Consider the following 20,230-nt stretch of genomic DNA (forward strand, 5'->3'; position numbering starts at 1 on the left):
ACCAACTGCCAGCATTAGGAGCTCTTACCTTCTTTCCTATGATGCTGTCTTGAAAAGGAGCAGGTTCTCCTTTTGAACCTTTGAGACCAGGCAGCCCCTGGGTAAGAAGTGAAAAACTTGTGAGAAATTTCTTTCTTTTTTTTTTTTTTTTGGTTTTTCGAGACAGGTTTCTCTGTGGTTTTGGATCCTGTCCTGGAACTAGCTCTTGTAGACCAGGCTGGTCTTGAACTCACAGAGATTCGCCTGCCTCTGCCTCCCGAGTGCTAGGATTAAAGGTGTGCGCCACCACCTCCCGGCTGAGAAATTTCTGTTTATACTCTGTGTACACATACACACACACACACACACAGAGAGAGAGAGAGAGAGAGAGAGAGAGAGAGAGAGAGAGAGAGGCTAGCAATATGAACTGATTATATAGAGGATCAGGCAATGAGAACCTGAAGGTATGGTTATTGGGCTGGCAAAATATTGGCCATGTTTAGGGGCAAAACCCAGCTTATGCAGAGCTCATCTTGAGGCTGTCTGCCTTTCTTCTATCTCTATCTCCAGGCTCTCTGAAGGGATGAGGGTTAGAAAGTAGCAGACTTTAGATCTAGTCAGAACACTGCTTTAAGGAAAGCTCTACCCCTTACAGGTTCTACATTACTGACAGGGTCTTGGTCTAGGTCAAAGGTCAACAAAAGGTGTTTTTGTGGACCAATATGTAGGCTGTTGGTCTAAAAGATAATCATGAAACTGATTTCATCCTGAGTTTCTACCACAAAATCCCAGCTTCAAACCTTTGGAGAGGCTGGTGTGCCTCATTATTATCATGAAAAACAGTCCAGTGTACCTGATTCCAGTCTTTCAGCCAGGTTTTTTTCCTGTCTTAGTAGCAAATGCTGCCTCATATCTGATACCATTATGTCCCCCTTGGGGAAATAAATGCATGATTTTACATCTAACGGGGGGGTCAAGATTTATTGGAGGAGGGCCTACTTGTTCATCCCAGCTGCCGGGCTAGCTTAGCCCAGAAATAACCACACAGAAATTGTATTCATTAAAACTCTGCTTGGCCCATTAGCTCTAACTTTTCTTCTTCTTCTTTTTTAAAGATTTATTTATCCTTCCCTCCCTCCCTCCCTCCCTCCCTCNAAGGGAGTTCCAGGACAGGCTCCAAAGCTACAGAGAAACCCTGTCTCGAAAAACCAAAAAAAAAAAAAAAAAAAAAAAAAAAAAAAAAAAAAAAGCCTTATCAGTGTGGTAATTACCCCTAAGAAGTGGACTACTTCTGTGTGCGGTCAGCTGAGAAAGAAGACGTGTGTATATATGGTGTTTTGCCAGCATTCACACATAGACCTGCGTTCTGTTTTTATAAATGTGGTTCCACTTTAAAGTGGCTTCCAGTAATACTGTAATACAAATTAATTCTATTCATGTCACTGACATCCACAAGAGAAAACTCTGGTCTCGTTGTCTACAACATGGAATATTATAGATGTCCATCTAAGTGTAATGAATAGAGACAGTTTTTTTAAAATCCATAACCCATATTCCTGAGGAAGCCCTTCCACTAGATCACTGCATGGGGAGTTGTATCTTTGTTTTTTTTCATAATTTAAGTTTATCTTTATCTTTTTTTTAAAGATTTATTTATTTATTATGTAGTGTTCTGCCTGCATGCATACCTGCACCCCAGAAGAGGGCACCAGATCTCATTATAGATGGTAGTGAGCCACCATGTGGTTGCTGGGAATTGAACTCAGGACCTCTGGAAGAACAGTTAGTGCTTTTAACCGCTGAGCCATCTCTCCAGGCCCCTAGTTCTAACTTCTTATTGGCTAACTGTTATATTAATTTAACCCATTTCTAATTAATCTATATATTGCCATGTGACTGTGGCTTACCAGGTAAAAATCCCAGCATCTGGCTCCGTGGCTTCTTCTCTCTGACTCTGCTGCCTTCTTCCTCCCAGAATTCCATTTAGTTTTCCCCACCTAGCTCTGTTCCCCTACAGCTCTGCTATAGGTCCAAAGCAGTTCCTTTATTAACCAATGAAAGCAACACATAGACAGAATAACCTCCTACACCAAGGATTAGTATTGGGGGTACACTTTGGAGATTAAATTGTTGATTGATGATGAATTCCTAAAGTTCAGGGACCACTGGTGTATTGAAAAACAACAAGGGCCTAGAAATACAAATTAGTTTCTTAGCATTGTCTGCTTCCCCTTACTCTTGTGGTTCCTATTCTTTTCTAAGAAGCTTTAAAGATGCTTAGTGAACGGATGTTCAGCAGGAGGTGAGGTTCAGCTTAATAAGTTCATACCCAAACTTCTGTTTGAGCTTAAGGCGATATTTTAGGCAGGGATTAGGTCTCCACTCTGGAGTTCTGTCATTCAGAGGATGTCTGTTACCTCAAAATCTTTATTCCATTTCTTAGTGTGGAAGTCCTGCTTTGCTAGACTTGCATTATCTATTCTACCCCCCCTTTCTGTTGCCATGACAGTTTTCAGGAGCCTTTATGATTCATACAGCTTTTCCTGTTACCTCCTGCTGTATGTTGGTTTGGTGTAGGGATCCTTTATGCCAGTTTGTAGCTTGTACTTTGCCAGTTTTCTGTGTTGTATTTTCACAAATATTCTCATACCTCACAACTTGGTCACTGAAGGCAATACCTGTAACTAGGAGATCTGTCTAATTGGTGACATGATTTCTAGCTTAGAGAAAGTCTCATATCACAACTCTTATAGATTTAGGTTTTCCAATTTAGGTTAATAGCGAGTTTTAAATGTGTTCTTTTTCTTTTTCCATCCACTCCTAAATTACTTCTTGTAAAGGCATGTTATCTACTATTTGCATGATATCTGTAAAGGGCATGATATCTGAATATCATAGCTCTATTTGAATGAATTAAATTAAACAAAACTGGAGACATGAGACCAAAAAATAGAATATTAAGCTTAGAACCCAAAATAATGATGTGGGGTGGAAAACAAATGAAATACAGCATTTCTTAACATCAGCATCACTGACACTGGACAAATTGATCTGTTGATGTTACAGTGTGTGTGCTATCCTGTGCCCTAATTGTGACATCTAAAGTTATCATACAAATTCAAATACTTCCCAAGAAGCAAAATCAGCCTGGTTAAGATTTACTGGTATAAACCAAGCTTGCCATGCCTCTAGGTTCTTGTTAATATGCTCATGACCACAAGGGCTTCCAGGCATATTTCAGTGCTGCCTAATATTGGAACATGCCAAATAGCCCAAGTACATGCTTTAATTTGAAAGGTACTATAGCTATTATTTGTTTGTTTTTTAATAATCTTGACAGTTCCAAAAGTATCATTAAAAAGTAACCTAAAGCCATGTAACATGGGCATCCCGCAACTGGCATTCATTTAGAATTTTGCTGTTGTGGTGCCAACAATGGAAATTCTTGCATTGGACAAGGTGGCACAGTGACTGTCTGTAGAGACTTAATGAAGTTTCCAAGGAAACAAAAAGGAAGACTTTTGGAAGTGTATTTGCATTAAGGTACAAGGATCTGGTAACATACCGGTGGTCCTAAAATCCCAGGGTAACCATCAGGGCCTGGAAATCCAACAGTTCCTTGAGTTCCATTACAGCCATCTAGTCCAGGTGGACCTCTGGGACCTGGTTGTCCAGGGTGACCCTGTTCCAAAAGAAAAGAAGGGATCAAGTCAGGCACAGGACTGTCAGCTAATTCAACAGGTTCCACAATGAGAACAACCAAGTGCACCGCTAAATTCTGGCTCCTTCGTTTCCTTAGCTTCATCACGTATGTTCTCAAACTTTCCCTTTATACACAGATGTATGTTGCCAATCACAGCTCAAGTTATCCCACTCAAAAAGACAACTGGTGCTTTAATAAGATCCAAGCTGCAACTAAAGGGCTCAAGTGTGGACAGATATGAAGTTAAGGCACCGTAACTTCACCTTCATTGAGTATAGAGAAGTACTAAAATGGGATTTAGCTGTCCGGCAGCTAAACTGCTATCAATAGAGAACTATCCCAAGGTTTCAGATTCCTCAGACCACACAGATCCTGGGATAACATTCTGCGGAAGAAGAACAAGGGAGAATTAAGACAAAGGTGCCTTTTCTTTTCCTGGTTTTCTTTCCAGCCTAAGCCTCCAAAAGTCTACATACAGCTAGGAGACAAAAGTCTACATACAGCTAGGAAACCTGCGTGGCATAGCCTATCCCCCCTACCAACAAAAGTACAGTTTCCAGTAGCTGCCCGAAAACATAGATAGCAGCAAACTTTATAATCCCATGCCTTTTCATGTTTTCAGGCAACCATTGGGCATCTTAGACGACATCCCAAACAAATAAGGCAGGCTACTATACCAGGGAAAGGGTTAGTAACCGTATTCTTGTAGAGAAAATGTGCCACAGAATCCCAACTCATTTTATATTCTTATTAGACTTGTAGAGGGTCAACAGACTACTAAAATGATGGTTTCAACTTTGCAGGGGAAACATTCAGCAGACTTGAGTCGAATCCTCAACTTCTTACTGTCAGCTGGGGTGGTGAGTGTCATTCCTGGCGAAGAGCCCCAGACCTGTGCTTTTTTTTGTTGACCTAACTTTTGCAGGTTGAGGTTAGACCTTAAAACTAGCACAAATGTCCTTTTTCTGCTTCACAACTTGATGGGTAGATTTTGTCTTGTGTTAGATCGCAGTAACTTTAGTACACGAGTCTTTTCTTTGCTCTTTAAGCTAGCTTTTACGTCTTCACTGAAAATAAGTATTCTTCTTCTGTTTGTCGCACCTGAATTGCCAGCATCACTAATCTGCGTTAGGGCCACCATTAAGTAAAATATAGAGCATATGAGCACAATACTGTGATACTGCTGTAAACATTGATCTGATAAAGATAGCTACTTAGTGACTAATAGGCTGCTAGAGAATATTGCATAAATATTCATGGATATGCTAGACACAGGGATGATTTCCATCACAGGTAGGATGGAGTGGGCTGGCATTCGAGTTCATTATACCACTCAGAACAATGTGCAATTTAGAATTCATGAGTTATTTTCATGGATAATGAGGGACTACTGGTAATTTGAAAGGTTCAGGTGGAACACATGACACATTTCCCTCAAATTATTAAATACACATTTTCCTATTGAAAGTATGTTCAAGGAGAAGTAGGAACCTACCTTTCATTGACCTGTTCAGATCATCTATTAAGATCATCTGCTTGCAACATGCCTCAAATACCAAACGCTACTGTTTTTTTTTTTTTTTAACTAGATTAGGACATTATGTACTCCACCTCTGAAACTTACTGAAATCAAATGGGCTATATGAAAATCCTAACTCCCCAGCTAAACCACTGTTCTGGTGGTGCATATGAGGAAGAGGAGAAGAGACAGAGCCTTAGCTGAAGCTATTATCTGACCTGTGATTGTGACAAACAGAGTATAAGAGAGGCTTTTTTTTCAGTGTGCCGTAAAGTCAATTTATTTTTTATTTTTTATATTTATTTATTTATTTATTAAATATTTCTGTCTCTTCCCCACCTCCGCCTCCCCTTTCCCTCCCCCTCCCCCAATCAAGTCCCCCTCCCTCGTCAGCCCAAAGAGCAATCAGGGCTCTCCATCCCGTGGGAAGTCCAAGGAAAACCCTCCTCCGTCCAGGTCTCGTAAGGTGAGCATTCAAACAGCCTAGGCTCCCACAAAGCCAATACATGCAATAGGATCGAAAACCCATTGCCATTGTTCTTGATGTCTCAGTAGTCCTCATTGTCTGCTATGTTCAGTGAGACCTGTTTTAACCCAGGCTTTTTCAGACCCAGGTCAAAGAGAGGCTTTTATAAGACCTGCTAAATTGTGGCTGAGCAGCTTTCCGTAGAGGATATGCTGTGTGAACTTGTTTCGTTCTGTTAACCAAGACCCAGCTTCAGTTCCCATGTAGAACTGTAGAACTTCCATACAGGAAGTTAGAGTTGTTGTTTTTTAAATAGCCAGATTTTCCTACAGTCTTAGTACCTGTTGAACAACAGCTCTATAATAGCTCTGTAATGTTTCAGTATTAATTGCTTGGAGTCAGTTGTTCTATAATCCACTGTTGCTTCCCTTAATCCTGCCATATCCTCTAAATATACTCTATTCAACTCTATTTAGTTGAGCTCTCTGGGTGGGGTACTCAAATTCCTAAGGGTTATCTTTCAGCTATGTAGCAGGAATAAGTTAAAGCAATAGTCTAGCTCAGTATCAAAGGTCTTTCTTACTCCTGGGCTGCTAAAACTTTTATCTAGACTCTTATCTTTTGGTATCCACATGTTATGGCTCTCTGGTTTTCTCATCTAAACTCCTAACACCTCTCACTGGTTGGGAAAATTGCTTACTCCTTCTCTACCTTAGTGAAATTCTCTGGAATTAACCTCTGATCACCACCAATTCAGACTTATTGCCTTTTTTCCCCTCTGCTGATACAATGTACAGTGAAAGTTTTGAGCAGTCAGACCTATAGTCTAATCCAGCCTTACTACTTCCCAGCTGGAGCACTCTATTTCTCCATTGGGAAACTGGTGACAAAAAATACATAACTTGTAGAGGGCTGTCAACATTAAAAACAACATTGTGCTATGCTTAACATCAATTGATATTAGGTTTACTAAGTAACAAAGGGGTAAATGGTTAGTAAGTCTTGATCCAGGAAAGTTGTATAAGATAAGCTATAGGGCAGAGTTCTACCTCTTCTTAATTATCAGGGCCACAGAATTTCTGGCACTGTGCCCTCCTTGGCTATGATGATTTTGCTGATGTGTGCCAGATTCTAAGGGCATAGCTCTTTGAGGGGACCTCATGGCTTTATATATCCACAAGGGAAAGGATCTGCTGTGCTCCAGATCCAGAAAAAGTGTGCTCCCTAGACCCAAGTCCAAAGCATCCTGTGTGATGACGGTTATGTGTTCACTTTCAGGATAGACATCTAGTGTGCTTCTTTAACAGGGAAAAGTTGGCAATTGACACCCTGGGAAAAGCTAAACCTCATTTCAAAGTACATCTTGAAGACTTCTGCTCTCAACTCATTTCAATAAATGTTTTACATATATTTTATAAATATGCGTCTGTGACAGTGCCAACAGCCCTTACTCACAGCCGGGATATCTCAAAGCCCTGAGTTGTATCATTCCCAGTGCATTTTGTGCTGCTCTTGAATATCCTAGTAGGCAGGCAAGCTCTGTTTGCTCTCCACTGGCTGTTGGGGCCTTTGGTTCAATGAATTGGGTTATCATGATGAAATTGTCTACATAATAGCAAAACATGGAATTTGGAGCCCCAGTGACATGTTAATGGTCAACTATTGTCAGGAGGGGACTAGATCTGTGCAGTGTTCCGGGTTAGTAAGAGGTGTCAGAGAAGCTGTTGGCTTCTGTTGAATGGTTTAATACATGTTGCTAAAAGATGAACAGATTGATTAGTGACACAAAGCCTGTAGGCTCTGTGTTTTTCTGTCTGAGGTAGCTCCAGCAGTCTGAGAACTCCAGCTTTTACTGATTCTAGAAGTAGGAGTTAGTTCTTCCATTTTGTTAGGCTTACTGGGGCTCTTGGGCCTCAGGGTGGAACAGAAGACATTACCTGTACTTTTAAAAAGTTAGATGAAACTATCACACAAAACAATCAACACCAGGGGTCTGTATTCATCGTGGAACTAGAGTAGTGAATCACACGTCAAGGACTCTTGAGATCTTCTAGAGGGAAGGAAGAGGTAAGTACTGAACAAAAAGCTACTTCTTAGACAGTTGGGAGAGGGGAAGTCAGAAACTAGAAAAATCAAAAGTCTAGAGGAAACACAGCCAACCCTTAGTTAAGGAAAAGGTAAGGAAGTGGGTGTGTCTTTTGGGAGCAGCCAGCTCTTTTGGAGGATTCTGGGGAGCTGTAACTCTTTCTCCTAAGCAATGAAACCACAAAAAGGAGTGATCAGTACCTGCACTGGTTATAAGGTGGAGGCATAAGTGGCCAGCTGGACTTGGGGACCAGTTCCCACATACATTTAGAGATAGTCTGGCAGCACAAGATTCTATTAACTTGTTCTCAGTTCTAGCTCAAAAGAGAGATCAGGGGTAGGGAGGATAGTAACACTACAAGTTCCAGTCACCGGTGCAAGGCTACCCTCCGGTTTGGCAGTTATATTCATCTCTTGAGCCTGGAAGATGCACTCTGAGCAGGGATTCTGCCCTTTGCAGCCATAGGTACACAGCCATAAGAAAATGTAGGTGGATGTCAAAAAACAATGGCTATCCCTGTTCACTTAATTTTCCAATTGAACTATTTCTGGACATTTTCTAGACACTGAAGTTGAATAAAATGCAGATATGTGATGGGTGATGTGATTTAAGTCAGAATTACAAATAAACTGAGTCTTGCAGTCTCCAAATCTACAAATGTCTACTAGTCTTGAGAGAAAAATAGATCAGATGATAGTATCTATGAAGGCAAAACCATATCCTTCCTGTATATCCTCAGTGGAGGATACGAGCACATAGCAGATCCTCAAGACATTATTGCCTAGAGATTGGACCAAAGAGATCTGAAACACCTTTGGTGATATCAGAAGGTTGTATAGCATAACATAAGACAATGGGTAGTCTAGTATTTCCCCAATAGTGTTTTGATATGGTTCAAAGAACCTCTCAGGGGTTGTTAGAAGGATAAGGGCAAGCTTTCCTCTTCTTTATTGTGTAGTCCAAGTGTCCACACCCTTTCTGGTCTCTTCGACAAGACTGAAAAGGCTTTCAGACAAACATGGCCAAGGTTATGTTTTAAATGTAGAAGAAAAGGTGATATGGACAAAACCAGAAAGTGATAGCCAGTAAGGGCCAAGTGTTATATTTTGGAGGCTGGTGGACTGGCACCATGGAATCAGAATCAGTGCATTAAGTGGGAATACAGGATACAAATGGGAAATATAAGAGGCTGGACTGGGTGGGATAGGGAAAGGGACTGTTTACAAGCTTCAAATCCACCACTTATGTCTGTAAAAGTAAACAAACAAGCAAACAATAACAACAACAACAACAAAACCTAAAGGGACATTCTCCTTGAAAGGAAATGAGCCTGATGAGAACCAATTACTGAAATAAAATGATCAAGTTATCACTAAGGAATTTTCTATCAAATTTTGTACACCTTATTGCTTTCCTGTAATGAGTACACACATGTTCTTAAATGCCTTTGCAAACTCAGATGCCTCTACATCTAGATGGAGCTCCCTTCAGCACCCTCCTTGTATTTATTTTCTTACTTAGGTTAAGGCATAGCCATATTTGTATGGATGATTTGCCACTACTCTTCTTAAATCATCTGATTAAAAGCTGCCAAAATTATTGAGTTGAAGGCTAAATGTGTGGGACTCCTGCCTTTCACACCTTACCACACTTATCGCAGTGCATGGCTCTGAGCATGCTCACACAGGACACAATGTGTCTAAGGAAAAAGTACTTGAGCCAGGAGGCAGAACCTAGAAGGTGATATTAATGTTGTTGCTTCAGGAGATTGTATGAGTGGACTATGGGTGAGTGTGGGTGGGAACATGAGTGATCAGGTTGGGGGGAGGAGGGGAGAAGTACTGAAAGCTACTGGAAAGGGGGGGCATTTCAGAGTTAGATAGAAACCTGGTACAAGGAAAACTCCCAGGAGTCTCCAAGGATGACCCCAGCTAAGACTCCTAGCAATAGTGGTGGATAGGTAGCCTCAACTGGTCATCTGTAACCAGGCAAAACTTCCAGTGATGGGGTTGGAAAACCAACCCAGCCACATAACCTTTGACCTACAGTCTGTCCTGCCTAAGGAATGTGCTGAGGTAAGGATGGCCTAGGGATTGTGAGAGTGGTCAACCAATGACCAGTCTAGCCTAAAAGCTGTGCAAGGTGAGTAAGCCCATGTCTGATGTAGGTGGGTCTTCTTTCTATCTGTTGCTTTCATTGGTTAATTAATAAAGAAAACTGCTTGGCCTGATAGGGCAGAATTTAGATAGGTGGAGTAGACCAAACAGAATGCTAGGAAGAAGGGAAGTTAGACAGACACTATAGCTCTCCTCTCCAAGATGGACGTAGGTTAAGATCCTTCCTGATAAGCCACCACCTCGTGGTGCTACACAGATCATTAGAAATGGGTTAATCAAAATGTGAGAAGTAGCCAGTAAGAGGCTAGAGCTAATGGGCCAGTGTTTAAAAGAATACAGTTTCCGTGTTGTTATTTTGGGTAAAGCTACCCGTTTGGGAGCTGGGTGGTGGGAAACAGCCCACAGCTCCTTCTACACATGTCTGACACTGCCTGGAGCACCAGAACTCACAGGATGCATGACCCAGAGACCTAAGATAGAACCAAATATGAGTGGAGGAAAAAGGTGTCGATTTAATGATGTCTAACGTTATTCTGCTATACACATAGATTAGTTCCTAGCTTAATGGTCACCAGAGAGGCTTCATCCAGAAACTGATAGAAACAGAGACCCACAGGCTAACGTTAGGCCAAATTCTGGGAATCCTGCAGAAGAGGGGAGGATGGGTTGAAGGAGTCAGAGGGGTCAAGGATGCCACAAGAAAACTCATAGAATAAACTAACCTGGGCTCACAGGGGCTCACAGAGACCAAACCCACAATCAGGGAGCCTGCATGGTACTGACCTAAGCACTCTGCACATATGCTACAGTTGTGTAGCTTGGTCCTCTTGTGATACTCCTAACAGTAGAAACAGGGGCTGTCTCTGACTCTTTGCTGGCTTTTGGTACCCTACTTCTCATACTGGGTTGCCTTGCCCAAGCTTAACACAAGGGGAGGTGCTTAGTCTTACTGCAACTTAATATATCATGTTTTGTTTATACTCATGGGAAACCTGCCCTTTCCTAAACAGAAATGGAGGAGGAGCAGATTGGAGGCGGGGGGGGGGGGGGCTGAGAACAGAGGAGGGTGAGAGGAGGGAAGGGAAACAGCGACTGAGATGTAAAATAAATACATTTTTTTAAAAACGTTGCTTTAGTGCACAAACTCACCGGAATCCCATTGATGCCAACAAAGCCAGGAATTCCCATGGGACCCTGAAGAAAGAAGGAAGAGAAATGTGTGAGACAATCCAATCAATGTCTGTTGGGTTCAATACGTTTGCTGATGGGATTCGATGAGTGAAGTTGTTGATGTTTTACATCTCCTTCCTTATGTTGTGTTGCCATAGACCCCAGGTTGAAGGGATTGATCTAAGGTCTTGATCATGCTTATGTTCTGAGACCAGTTCTTGTGTTAAGCAGGATAGTAGAAACTAAAAACTAATGCTCAATATTACAAGTAACCATTATATCTGGGTTATAAACAGAAGGGTTTTGACTAATTTAACAAAAAATTTCTTTTCCTTCTGCTCCTTCAGATAAGTGTCCTAGTTAGACAACCCGTCTTATCAGAGGACACGTGTAATTCTTGCTTATCCATGGATGGCAGTTTCAGTGCAGGCCAGGCCACTGACTTAAGCAAACAAGCCAATCACACGTTTATTCAGGAACCAGGGCACCACACCGTCTTGATGATAAAGCCTATCATCTGCAGCCTCTTGGTTCACTCTGTTAAGTACAAGTGTGTGGCATTACATGCTGTGCAAATAATCCCTTCCCAAAGATGTGAATATAAGTGATTTGTGTGTTTCCATCCGTGCCATCCATGAGTAGGAAACTGCCATCAGCCTCTTGTGTCCAGATGAATGTTAGAGCTTCAGCTACTCTTAAAGTTACTTTGGCAATCCCTTCCCCACAATAAGAAATTAATAGGAGGTAATGAATACAGAGGGTCTAAATGGAGTCTCTAAATTCAATAAGCCAGTCACCATGTTATTACCATGTGTGTTTATTTGTAATGTATTCCCTTATATTTGTGGCCCAGAATGCTTATAAGTCTCAGTTCTTGCTTGCTAGTCTCATCTGTTGATGTTTGATCTCTACTGAGCAGCTGATCACTTTCTCTACCTGAGCCCAGCTCAAGCCCACATAACTTGATGAGTGCACCAACTTTGCAAGCAACAAATATGTTGACTTGATACAGAGAGTCTCCAGAAATGGTTTTCTCCACCACTATTACTCACTCTATTATATTTCTCTTTCTTTCTTTTCCTTTGAGACGGACTTTTTTTTTTTTTTTTTTTTTTTTTTTTGGCTTGGTTTTTTTTTTTTTTTAGGCTGTTCCTCTTTTCTTGTGGCAATCCTCCTGCTTCTGCCTCTTCTTTTAAGATAGATTTTTTTATTTTTTTTACTGTTTTTTTATTGAGCTCCACATTTTTCTCTGCCTCTCTCCCTGTTTCTCCCCTCCCCTTAAACCCTCTCCCAAGGTCCCCACGCTCCCAATTTACTCATGAGATCTTGTCTTTTTCTATTACCCATGTAGATGATATCCATGTATGTCTCTCTTAGTGTCCCCATTGTTGTTTAAGTTCTCTGGGGTTGTGGTTTGTAGGCTGGTTTTATTTGCATTATGTTTAAAAATTACTGATGAGTGAGTACATGTGATAATGGTCTTTCTGTGTCTGGGTTACCTCACTTAATATGATGTTTTTTAGATCAATCCATTTGCCCGAAAATTTCAAGATGTCATCATTTTTTTCTGCTGTGTAAATTTTTTCTCCATTGTGTAAATGTACCACGTTTTCCTTATTCATTCTTCAGTTGAGGGACATTTAGGGTGTTTCCAGGTTCTGGCTATGAGAAACAATGCTACTAAGAACATAGTTGAGCACATGACATTGTGTCATGATTGAGCATCCTTTGGATATATATCCAAAAGTGGTATTGCTGGGTCTTGAGGTTGTTTGTGTCTTAATTTTTTTGAGAAATCGCCACACTGATTTCCAAAGTGGCTGTTCCAGTTTGCACTCCCACCATCAATGCAGGAGTGTTCCCTTTACCCCACAACCTCTCCAGCATAAGTTGTCATCAGTGTTTTTGATTTTGGCCATTCTTACAGGTGTAAGATGGTATCTCAGAGTTATTTTAGTTTGCATTTCTCTGATGGCTAAGGATGTTGAGCATTTCCTTAAGTGTTTTTCAACCATTTTAGGTTCATCTTTTGAGAGTTCTTTGTTTAGGTCTATACCCCATTTTTTTAAACTGGATTATTTGTTCCTTGAACTCAACACCAATTTCTTGAGTTCTTTGTATATTTTGGAGATCATCTCTCTGTCCGATGTGGGGTTGGTAAAGATGTTTTCCCATTCTGTAGGTTGTCATTTTGTCTTCTTGACCGTGTCCTTTGCTTTACAGAAGCTTCTCAGTTTCAGGAGGTCCCATTTATTTATTGTTTCTCTCAATGTCTATGCTACTGGGGTTATATTCATGAAGTCATCTCCTGAGTCAATGCGTTCAAGTATACTTTCCACTTTCTCTTCTATGAGGTTCACTGTGGTTGGTTTTATGTTGAGGTCTTTGATCCATTTGGGCTTGAGTTTTGTGCATGGTGATAAATATAGATTTATTTTCATTCTTCTACATGTTGGTATCCAGATATGCCAGCATCATTTGTTGAATATGCATTCTCTCTCTCTCTCTCTCTCTCTCTCTCTCTCTCTCTCTCTCTCTCTCTCCCTCTCCCTCTCCCTCTCTCCCTCTCTCTCTATATACTTCTTTGTCAAAAATCAGGTGTTTGTAGGTGATTTGTATCCAGGTCTTTGATTGGATTCCATTGGTCCTCCTGTCTGTTCTTATGCCAATACCAGGCTGTTTTCAGTACTGTAGCTCTGTAGTAGAGTTTGAAGCTCTGTAGTAGAGTTTGAGATTGTGATGCCTCCAGAAGTTCCTTTATTTTACAGGATTGTTTTGGCTATCCTGGATTTTTTGCTTTTCCATATGAAGTTGAATATTGTTCTTTTGAGGTCTGTGAAGAATTTTTCTGGGTGTTGCATTGAATCTGTAGATTGCTTTTGGTAAGATCGCCATTTTTTTACTAAGGGAGATCTTTCCATTTTTTGGTGTCTTCTTCAATTTCTTTCTTCAAAGATTTAAAGTTCTTGTCATATAGTTCTTCCACTTGTTTGGATAAAGTTATTCCAAGATACTTTATGTTATTTGTGGCTATTGTGAAGGGTGATGTTTCTCTAATTTCTTTCTCAGCCCATTTATGAACTGTATAACGGAGAGCTAATGATTTTTTTATTTAATCTCATATCCTGCTACATTACTGAAGGTGTTTATGAGTTGTAGAAGTTCTTTGGTAGAATTTTTGGGGTCACTTATGTAAACTATCATATCATCAGCAAATAGTGAGAGTTTGACTTCTTTTTCTATTTGTATTCCCTTGATCTCCTTTTGTTGTCTTATTGAATAGATATAGAGGGAGTGAACAACCTTTTCCTTTTCCTGATTTCAGTGGGATCGCTTTGAGTTTCTCTTCATTTAGTTTGATGTTGGTTGTTGTCTTGCTGTAGTTTGCCTTTATTATGTTTAGGTATGTTTCTTGTATCCAGGCTTTTTCTAAGACCTTTAGCATTAAGGGATGTTGTATTTTGTTGAAGACTTTCTCAGCATCTAATGAGATAATCATGTGTTTTTATTTTCAGTTTGTTTATATGGTGAATTACATTGACAGATTTTCATATGTTCCCTGTGTCTCTGGGATGGAGTCTATTTGGTCATGGTGAATGATTTTTCTGATGTGTTTTTGGATTCGGTTTGCCAGTATTTTATTTAGCATTTTTGCATCACTGATCATGAGGGAAATTGGTCTGTAATTCTCTTTCTTAGTAATAATGTCTTTGTGTGGTTTGGGTACCAGGGTAATTATAGCCTTGTAAAAAGAGTTTGGCAATGTTCCTCCTGTTTTTATTGTGTGGAACAATTTGAGGTGTATTGGTATTAGTTCTTCTTTGAAAATCTTGTAGAATTCTGCACTAAAACCATCTGGAACTGGGCTTTTTTTTGAGAAGGTTCAATGAGGTGCTGAGAAGAATGTGTATTCTTTCATGTTGGATGCAATGTTCTATATATGTCTATTAAGTCCATTTGAGTCATAACATCTCTTAGTTCCTTTATTTCTATGTTCAGTTTCTATTTGGAAGACCTGTCTAGTGGTGAGAATAGGGTGTTAAAGTCTCCCACTATTAGTGTGTGGGTTTTTATGTGTGACTTAAGCTTTAGTAGTGTTTCTTTTACATATGAAGATGCCCTTGTATTTGGGGCATAGATGTTCAGTATTGAGGTTTCCTCTTGATGGATTTATTTCTGTGACAAATATGATATGTCCTTCTTTGTCTCTTATGATTGATTTTAGTTTGAAGTCTGTTTTGTTAGATATTAGGATAGCTACACCAGCTTGTTTCTTAGGTCCATTTGATTGGAATTTTTTTCCCAACTGCTTACTCTGAGACAATGTCTGTCTTTGAGGTTAAGATGTATTTCTTTGTATGCAGAAAAAGGATGAATTCTGTTTTCATATTCAATCTGTTATCCTGTGTCTTTTTATAGGTGAGTTGAATCCATTTATATTAAGAGATATTAATGACCAGTGATTGATGTTCCTGTTATTTTGGTTTTCGTTGTTGGTTATGTTATTGTGTGTGTGTTTTCCCTTCTTTGGGATTTGCTGCTGTGAGATCATCTATTGTCTTCTTTGGGATTTGCTGCTGTGAGATCATCTATTGTCTGTGTTTTTGTGGATGTAGCCAACTTCCTTGGGTTGGAGTTTTCCTTCTAGTACTTTGTGTAGAACTGGATTTGTGGCTAGGTATTGGTTAAATCTGGTTCTATCATGGACTATATTGTTTTGTCCGTCTATGGTGATTGGAAGTTTTTCTGGGTATAGTAGCCTGGGCTGGCATCAATGGTTTCTTAATGTCTGCATAATGCTTGACCAGGACCTTCTTGCTTTTATTGTTTCCATTGAGAAGTCAGGTGTAATTCTGATAGGTCTACCTTTATTTGTTACTTGGCCTTTTTCACTTTCAGCTTTTAATATTATTTCTTTATTCTGTATGTTTACTCTTTTGATTATTATGTGGCAAGGGGACTTTTTTTTTGGTCTGGTCTATTCGATGTTCTGTAAGCTTCTTGTATCTTTATGTGCATATCTTTCTTTAGGTTGGGAAAGTTTTCTTCTATGACTTTGTTGAATACATTTTCTGTGCTTTTGACTTGAAATTCTCTTTTTTCTATACTTATTTTTCTTAGATTTGGTCTTTCCACGGTTTCCCATATTTCCTGGATATTTTTTGTTAAGCTTTTGGTAGTGTTAACATCTTTTTGACCAATAAGTCTATTTCTTCTATTGTGTTTTCAGTGCTTGAGATTCTCTCTTCCATCTTTTGTATTCTGTGTTTATGCTTGCATTTGTGGTTCCTGATTGTTTTCCCATATTTTCCATTTCCAGAATTCCCTTGGTTTGTGTTTTCTTTATTGTCTCTATTTTTGTTTTCAAGTCTTGAATTGTTTTTTCCCCCTATTTTATTGCTTTTTTGTTTTCTTTAAGGGATTTGTTGATTTCTTCCTTTTTTTGTTTGTTTTTCCCTCCATTTCTTTGAGAGAAGTTTTCATTTCCTCTTTAAGGGCCTCAAATATTCTCCTAAAATTAATTTTTAGGTAATTTTCTTCTGCTTCATCTGTATTGGGGTGGCCAATGCTTGCTGTTTGAGAGCTACTAGTTTTTGTTGGTGTTGTGTTGCTCTTTGTGGCATTGAATGTGTTCTCACCTTGTCTACTCATCTTTTCCTCTGATTGGTCTGCTGGCTTGGGTCTGGTCCTGTGGATGTTCCAGGCCCTGGGCCTGGTCCAGCAGAGGTCACTGGCTCAGGCCTGTTCCCTCGGGGGTCACTCTGGTGGAGGTTGCTGGCTCGGGCCTGGTGGCATGGTCCCGCAGAGGTTGTTTGCTCTGGCCTGCTCTGGTGGTGGTCACTGTCTTGGGCCTGCTCGCAACCCTGTCTCCATTATATTTAGGGACAACAATATTCCCCTGAGAACTGAAACAGAACATTTGACTTTTATACTTATAGACATTGCATCAAAAATGCATTTTACCTTATCTCCTTTTGATCCATATGGTCCCAGAGGGCCCGGCGAGCCTCTTTCTCCTTTCAACCCTGATAAACCAGTAGGACCAGCAAATCCTTGAGGACCTGCTGGACCTTGAGTTCCAATTGGTCCAGGGCGTCCCTAAAGATGGACAGAATGACTGAAAATTAGTCAAAAGAAGATTTAGCATCAACATTTTCAATTTTCTCAGGCACAAAATAAGGCACCACTTCACTAAACACTTCTGGCTTAGAGACCTGTGAGGCATGCCAATGTTCCAGACATGGATCAGAAAAGGCTATTTTCGGGGCTGCTAAGCTTATTTGGATAGAACACATTTTATAAGCACATTTAATGAGATTCATGTGCACCCAGATTCTTCAACTTTGTACTTCTTAGGAGATTAGTTATTCAGGCTGGATAATATTGTCCTCTTCCCAGTTAATGCCAGGCCATCCATCAGAATGTCAAAATAGCGAAAGAATAGAACACTGGAGAGCATCATGGCATTTTCTAAGTTTCATCCAAATGGCCAACTACATGCCTGCAGTGAAGTTCAGAAATGGCCATGTCTAACAGATGCTGCCCCCCGGGGGGGGGGGGCAAAGGAGGGTAATTCCAGAAACGGACAATGCTCAAAATTCAGCTCATCTCAGGATCCCTTCATTGTACCTGGCAACGGATACTCAGATACTCACAGGGACCACACACACACACACACACACACACACACACACACACACACTCATTGCTCATTCTTTCTTCCTCCACCCTTCCAGCCCCCTCCCCGTATTTGCAATCACCCAATGTATAAAGGCATAGGGAGCCTGAACATATCTGTTAAGTATCAATTACGGTAGCAGGAGCGAGCAGCCTGAAGATTTTGAATGCCTTGGTTATAAAATGTCTGTAACAATTAAGCCTGAGAGTTCAGGCTGACATTTGAAAGCAGACTGAGACTGAGAATTAACCCCAGTAGGTGCAAAACAAGACAGCCTGGACTATCATTTAGAACAAATCCCAGTAGGGACTTATTTTATTTTGGCTGAAAAGTAAAAACCATTAGCAATGTGCATTACCTATCTGAGAATTTTGTATCTGGTAGAAAACCTACTTTCATAAATACTTCCAGTCCTTCCTCCCCACCCCTTTCATGACTGTCCATAATTTCCTAAAAATCTGTGAAACTCTGAAAAAGCCCATTAACCATGCCCTTTCTCATCACCTTCAAGCTTTGCATTTTAAAAGGTTGAACACAGAACAATTGTGTCTAGAGTTATGTCCTGGTTAAGCAAGCGCCCACCAGCTGTGCTGGTCCTGTGGGGTATAATTTGCAGTGTCAATCAGACCTGTGAAGACCTAGAACTCTTGCCAAGGAGTGAAAGTTGTTCTACCCAATGAGATGCAACTCTCTGGAACACTATCTGCTACTCAAACTCTCCCATGCTCATGTGCAGGCCAGGAACTGTTTGACAAACCTCTGGGAGTAATGGGTAGATATTGAGCATTCACTTTTTCAGTTTGTTTGTTTTGTTCAACATAGGGTTTCTCTGTGTAGCTTTGGAGCCTGTTCTGGAACTCACTCTGTAGATTAGGCTGGTCTTAAACTCATAGAGATCCACCTGCCTCTGCCTCCCAAGTGCTGGAATTAAAGGTGTGCACCAACACTGTCCCATGATTATTCACTTTTTAAGCTCTTATGTGCCATTGGGATTTTGTTTTAAATCATTCTCGTGTTTGTTATTGAAGCTTGCGCACATGTGCGTACATGCGTGAGCAGGAATACTACTAAAGAGGAAAAGCCCGCAATGCTTTAAAGACATTACGCTAGCATTTGTTAAGGATGAGTGAAGGAGTAGGGAACTGGACCTAGGTTTCAAGATGAATGGAACAGTTCCCTGATAGTACAATGTGGACCAGAGAGTAAGAGCTTCAAGCAGAAAGGCTGCCTGAGGAGCACAACACCTGGCCCATGACTGTGGGAGTCATGGCTACTTGGGAAGGCCAAGCAAACTCCAGCTGGAATGGGCCTGGCAAATTAAGCAGGAGAGGTGCAGGCATGTGTGGTCAGCTCCGGAGAGGCAGCTGGGCAGAAAGCAGAGTTCAGTGTTGTAGCCCCTCAAGGGGCAGCATGAACATCACCGAGACTGAGGCGTTCTGCCTGAGGCTGGAACAAGGGAGGCAGAGAAGCAGCAGCTGTTGGAGGAGAGGGCTGTTGGGGTGGAGGGGAGGATGGGGAAGGGTGGGGCTTGACGGGGCTGTATTATTACTGAGAAGATCCAGTCAGACCACAGAAAGCTTGGCCCAAATCTCAGACCTGCCAGAGAGAATCTTCCATCAAGGGTAGGTGTACCTGGTCAATCACTGGACTGCTACTAAGAGAGCGGGGTTGTCTTGCGGCCCAGTTCCCTCCTTGTGCTGCTGTGGGTGCTCAAGCAGTGGCCAGTGTGAGCACACGGACGAGTGCAATCCACCTCTGCTCTCCTATACATCTAAACAGGTACTCATCAGCCCAGGGAAACTAGGAAACTTAGGCTTGAGAAATGGTGATGAACTTAATAGAATTCTGAGTTGGTCCAGCAGAGGCTGGCTGAGCAGCCTGCTTCCTTTCTCTTGTCTGACAGAGCATACTAAATCAGCCAGAATGTTGCCTACAAGCCCCTAAAGATTAAAAACAAACAAGCAAATCCCAAAGTTTTTTTTTTTTATTTTTTGGAGAGGCAATCTCTTGGAGAAACAAGGTTTCTGCAGCTGGGCTCAGGTTGTTGAGGTTGGTTGGCTACATTGGCAGCCCAGCAGGAAATCTCTCAGGCTGACTTCAGCACAGGATCCTGCCCGGTAGGTGTCTGGAGGCTTCTGATGGATGCTTATCTTGAATTGCCTTCCCAGCACGGTGCCAAGGCCTTGTGGTGCATCGAGACAAGGAATCTTCCCACCCACTGAAATTCTTTCACTGGTGCACAGAGCACCGCGGACAGATGAAGGCAGCCATGAGAAAAGGAGAGAGGTTTTTTTGGCGGGGGTGGGGTGTGTGTGTGGCGGTGTGTGTGTGTGTGTGTGTGTGTGTGTGGCGGGGGGGGGTGTCTTGATTTGTGCTTAACATTACTTGGGTTTTCCCCCACCCTCATCTCCAACGCTTAGAGTTTCAGTGTGCTGTTCAAGCTTCATACTGAATCACTGATAGACTGCAGTATGATTTATTTGTTCCCCCCCCCCGCAGTTAGCTACGACA

The 20,230-nt window shown here is 41.2% G+C and overlaps 1 protein-coding gene across 1 annotated transcript in view; it reads right to left on the reverse strand.

Annotated features, from left to right (window-relative positions):
* The window catches only part of Col4a6 (collagen type IV alpha 6 chain), a 298,496-nt gene that overhangs the window by 56,354 nt on the left and 221,912 nt on the right, over window positions 1–20,230 (reverse strand). The window contains exons 4-7 of the mRNA XM_050124047.1: window positions 17,005–17,139; window positions 11,020–11,064; window positions 3,545–3,661; window positions 29–97 (exon numbers count right to left, since the gene is read on the reverse strand). Coding sequence (XP_049980004.1) covers window positions 29–97; window positions 3,545–3,661; window positions 11,020–11,064; window positions 17,005–17,139 — 366 coding nt within the window. The remainder of the gene's footprint in view (window positions 1–28; window positions 98–3,544; window positions 3,662–11,019; window positions 11,065–17,004; window positions 17,140–20,230) is intronic.

Source organism: Alexandromys fortis, unplaced genomic scaffold, assembly GCF_014885135.2.
Source record: "Alexandromys fortis isolate MF-2015 unplaced genomic scaffold, M_Fortis_MF-2015_v1.1 scaffold_195, whole genome shotgun sequence".
NCBI classification, from domain to species: domain Eukaryota; kingdom Metazoa; phylum Chordata; class Mammalia; order Rodentia; family Cricetidae; genus Alexandromys; species Alexandromys fortis.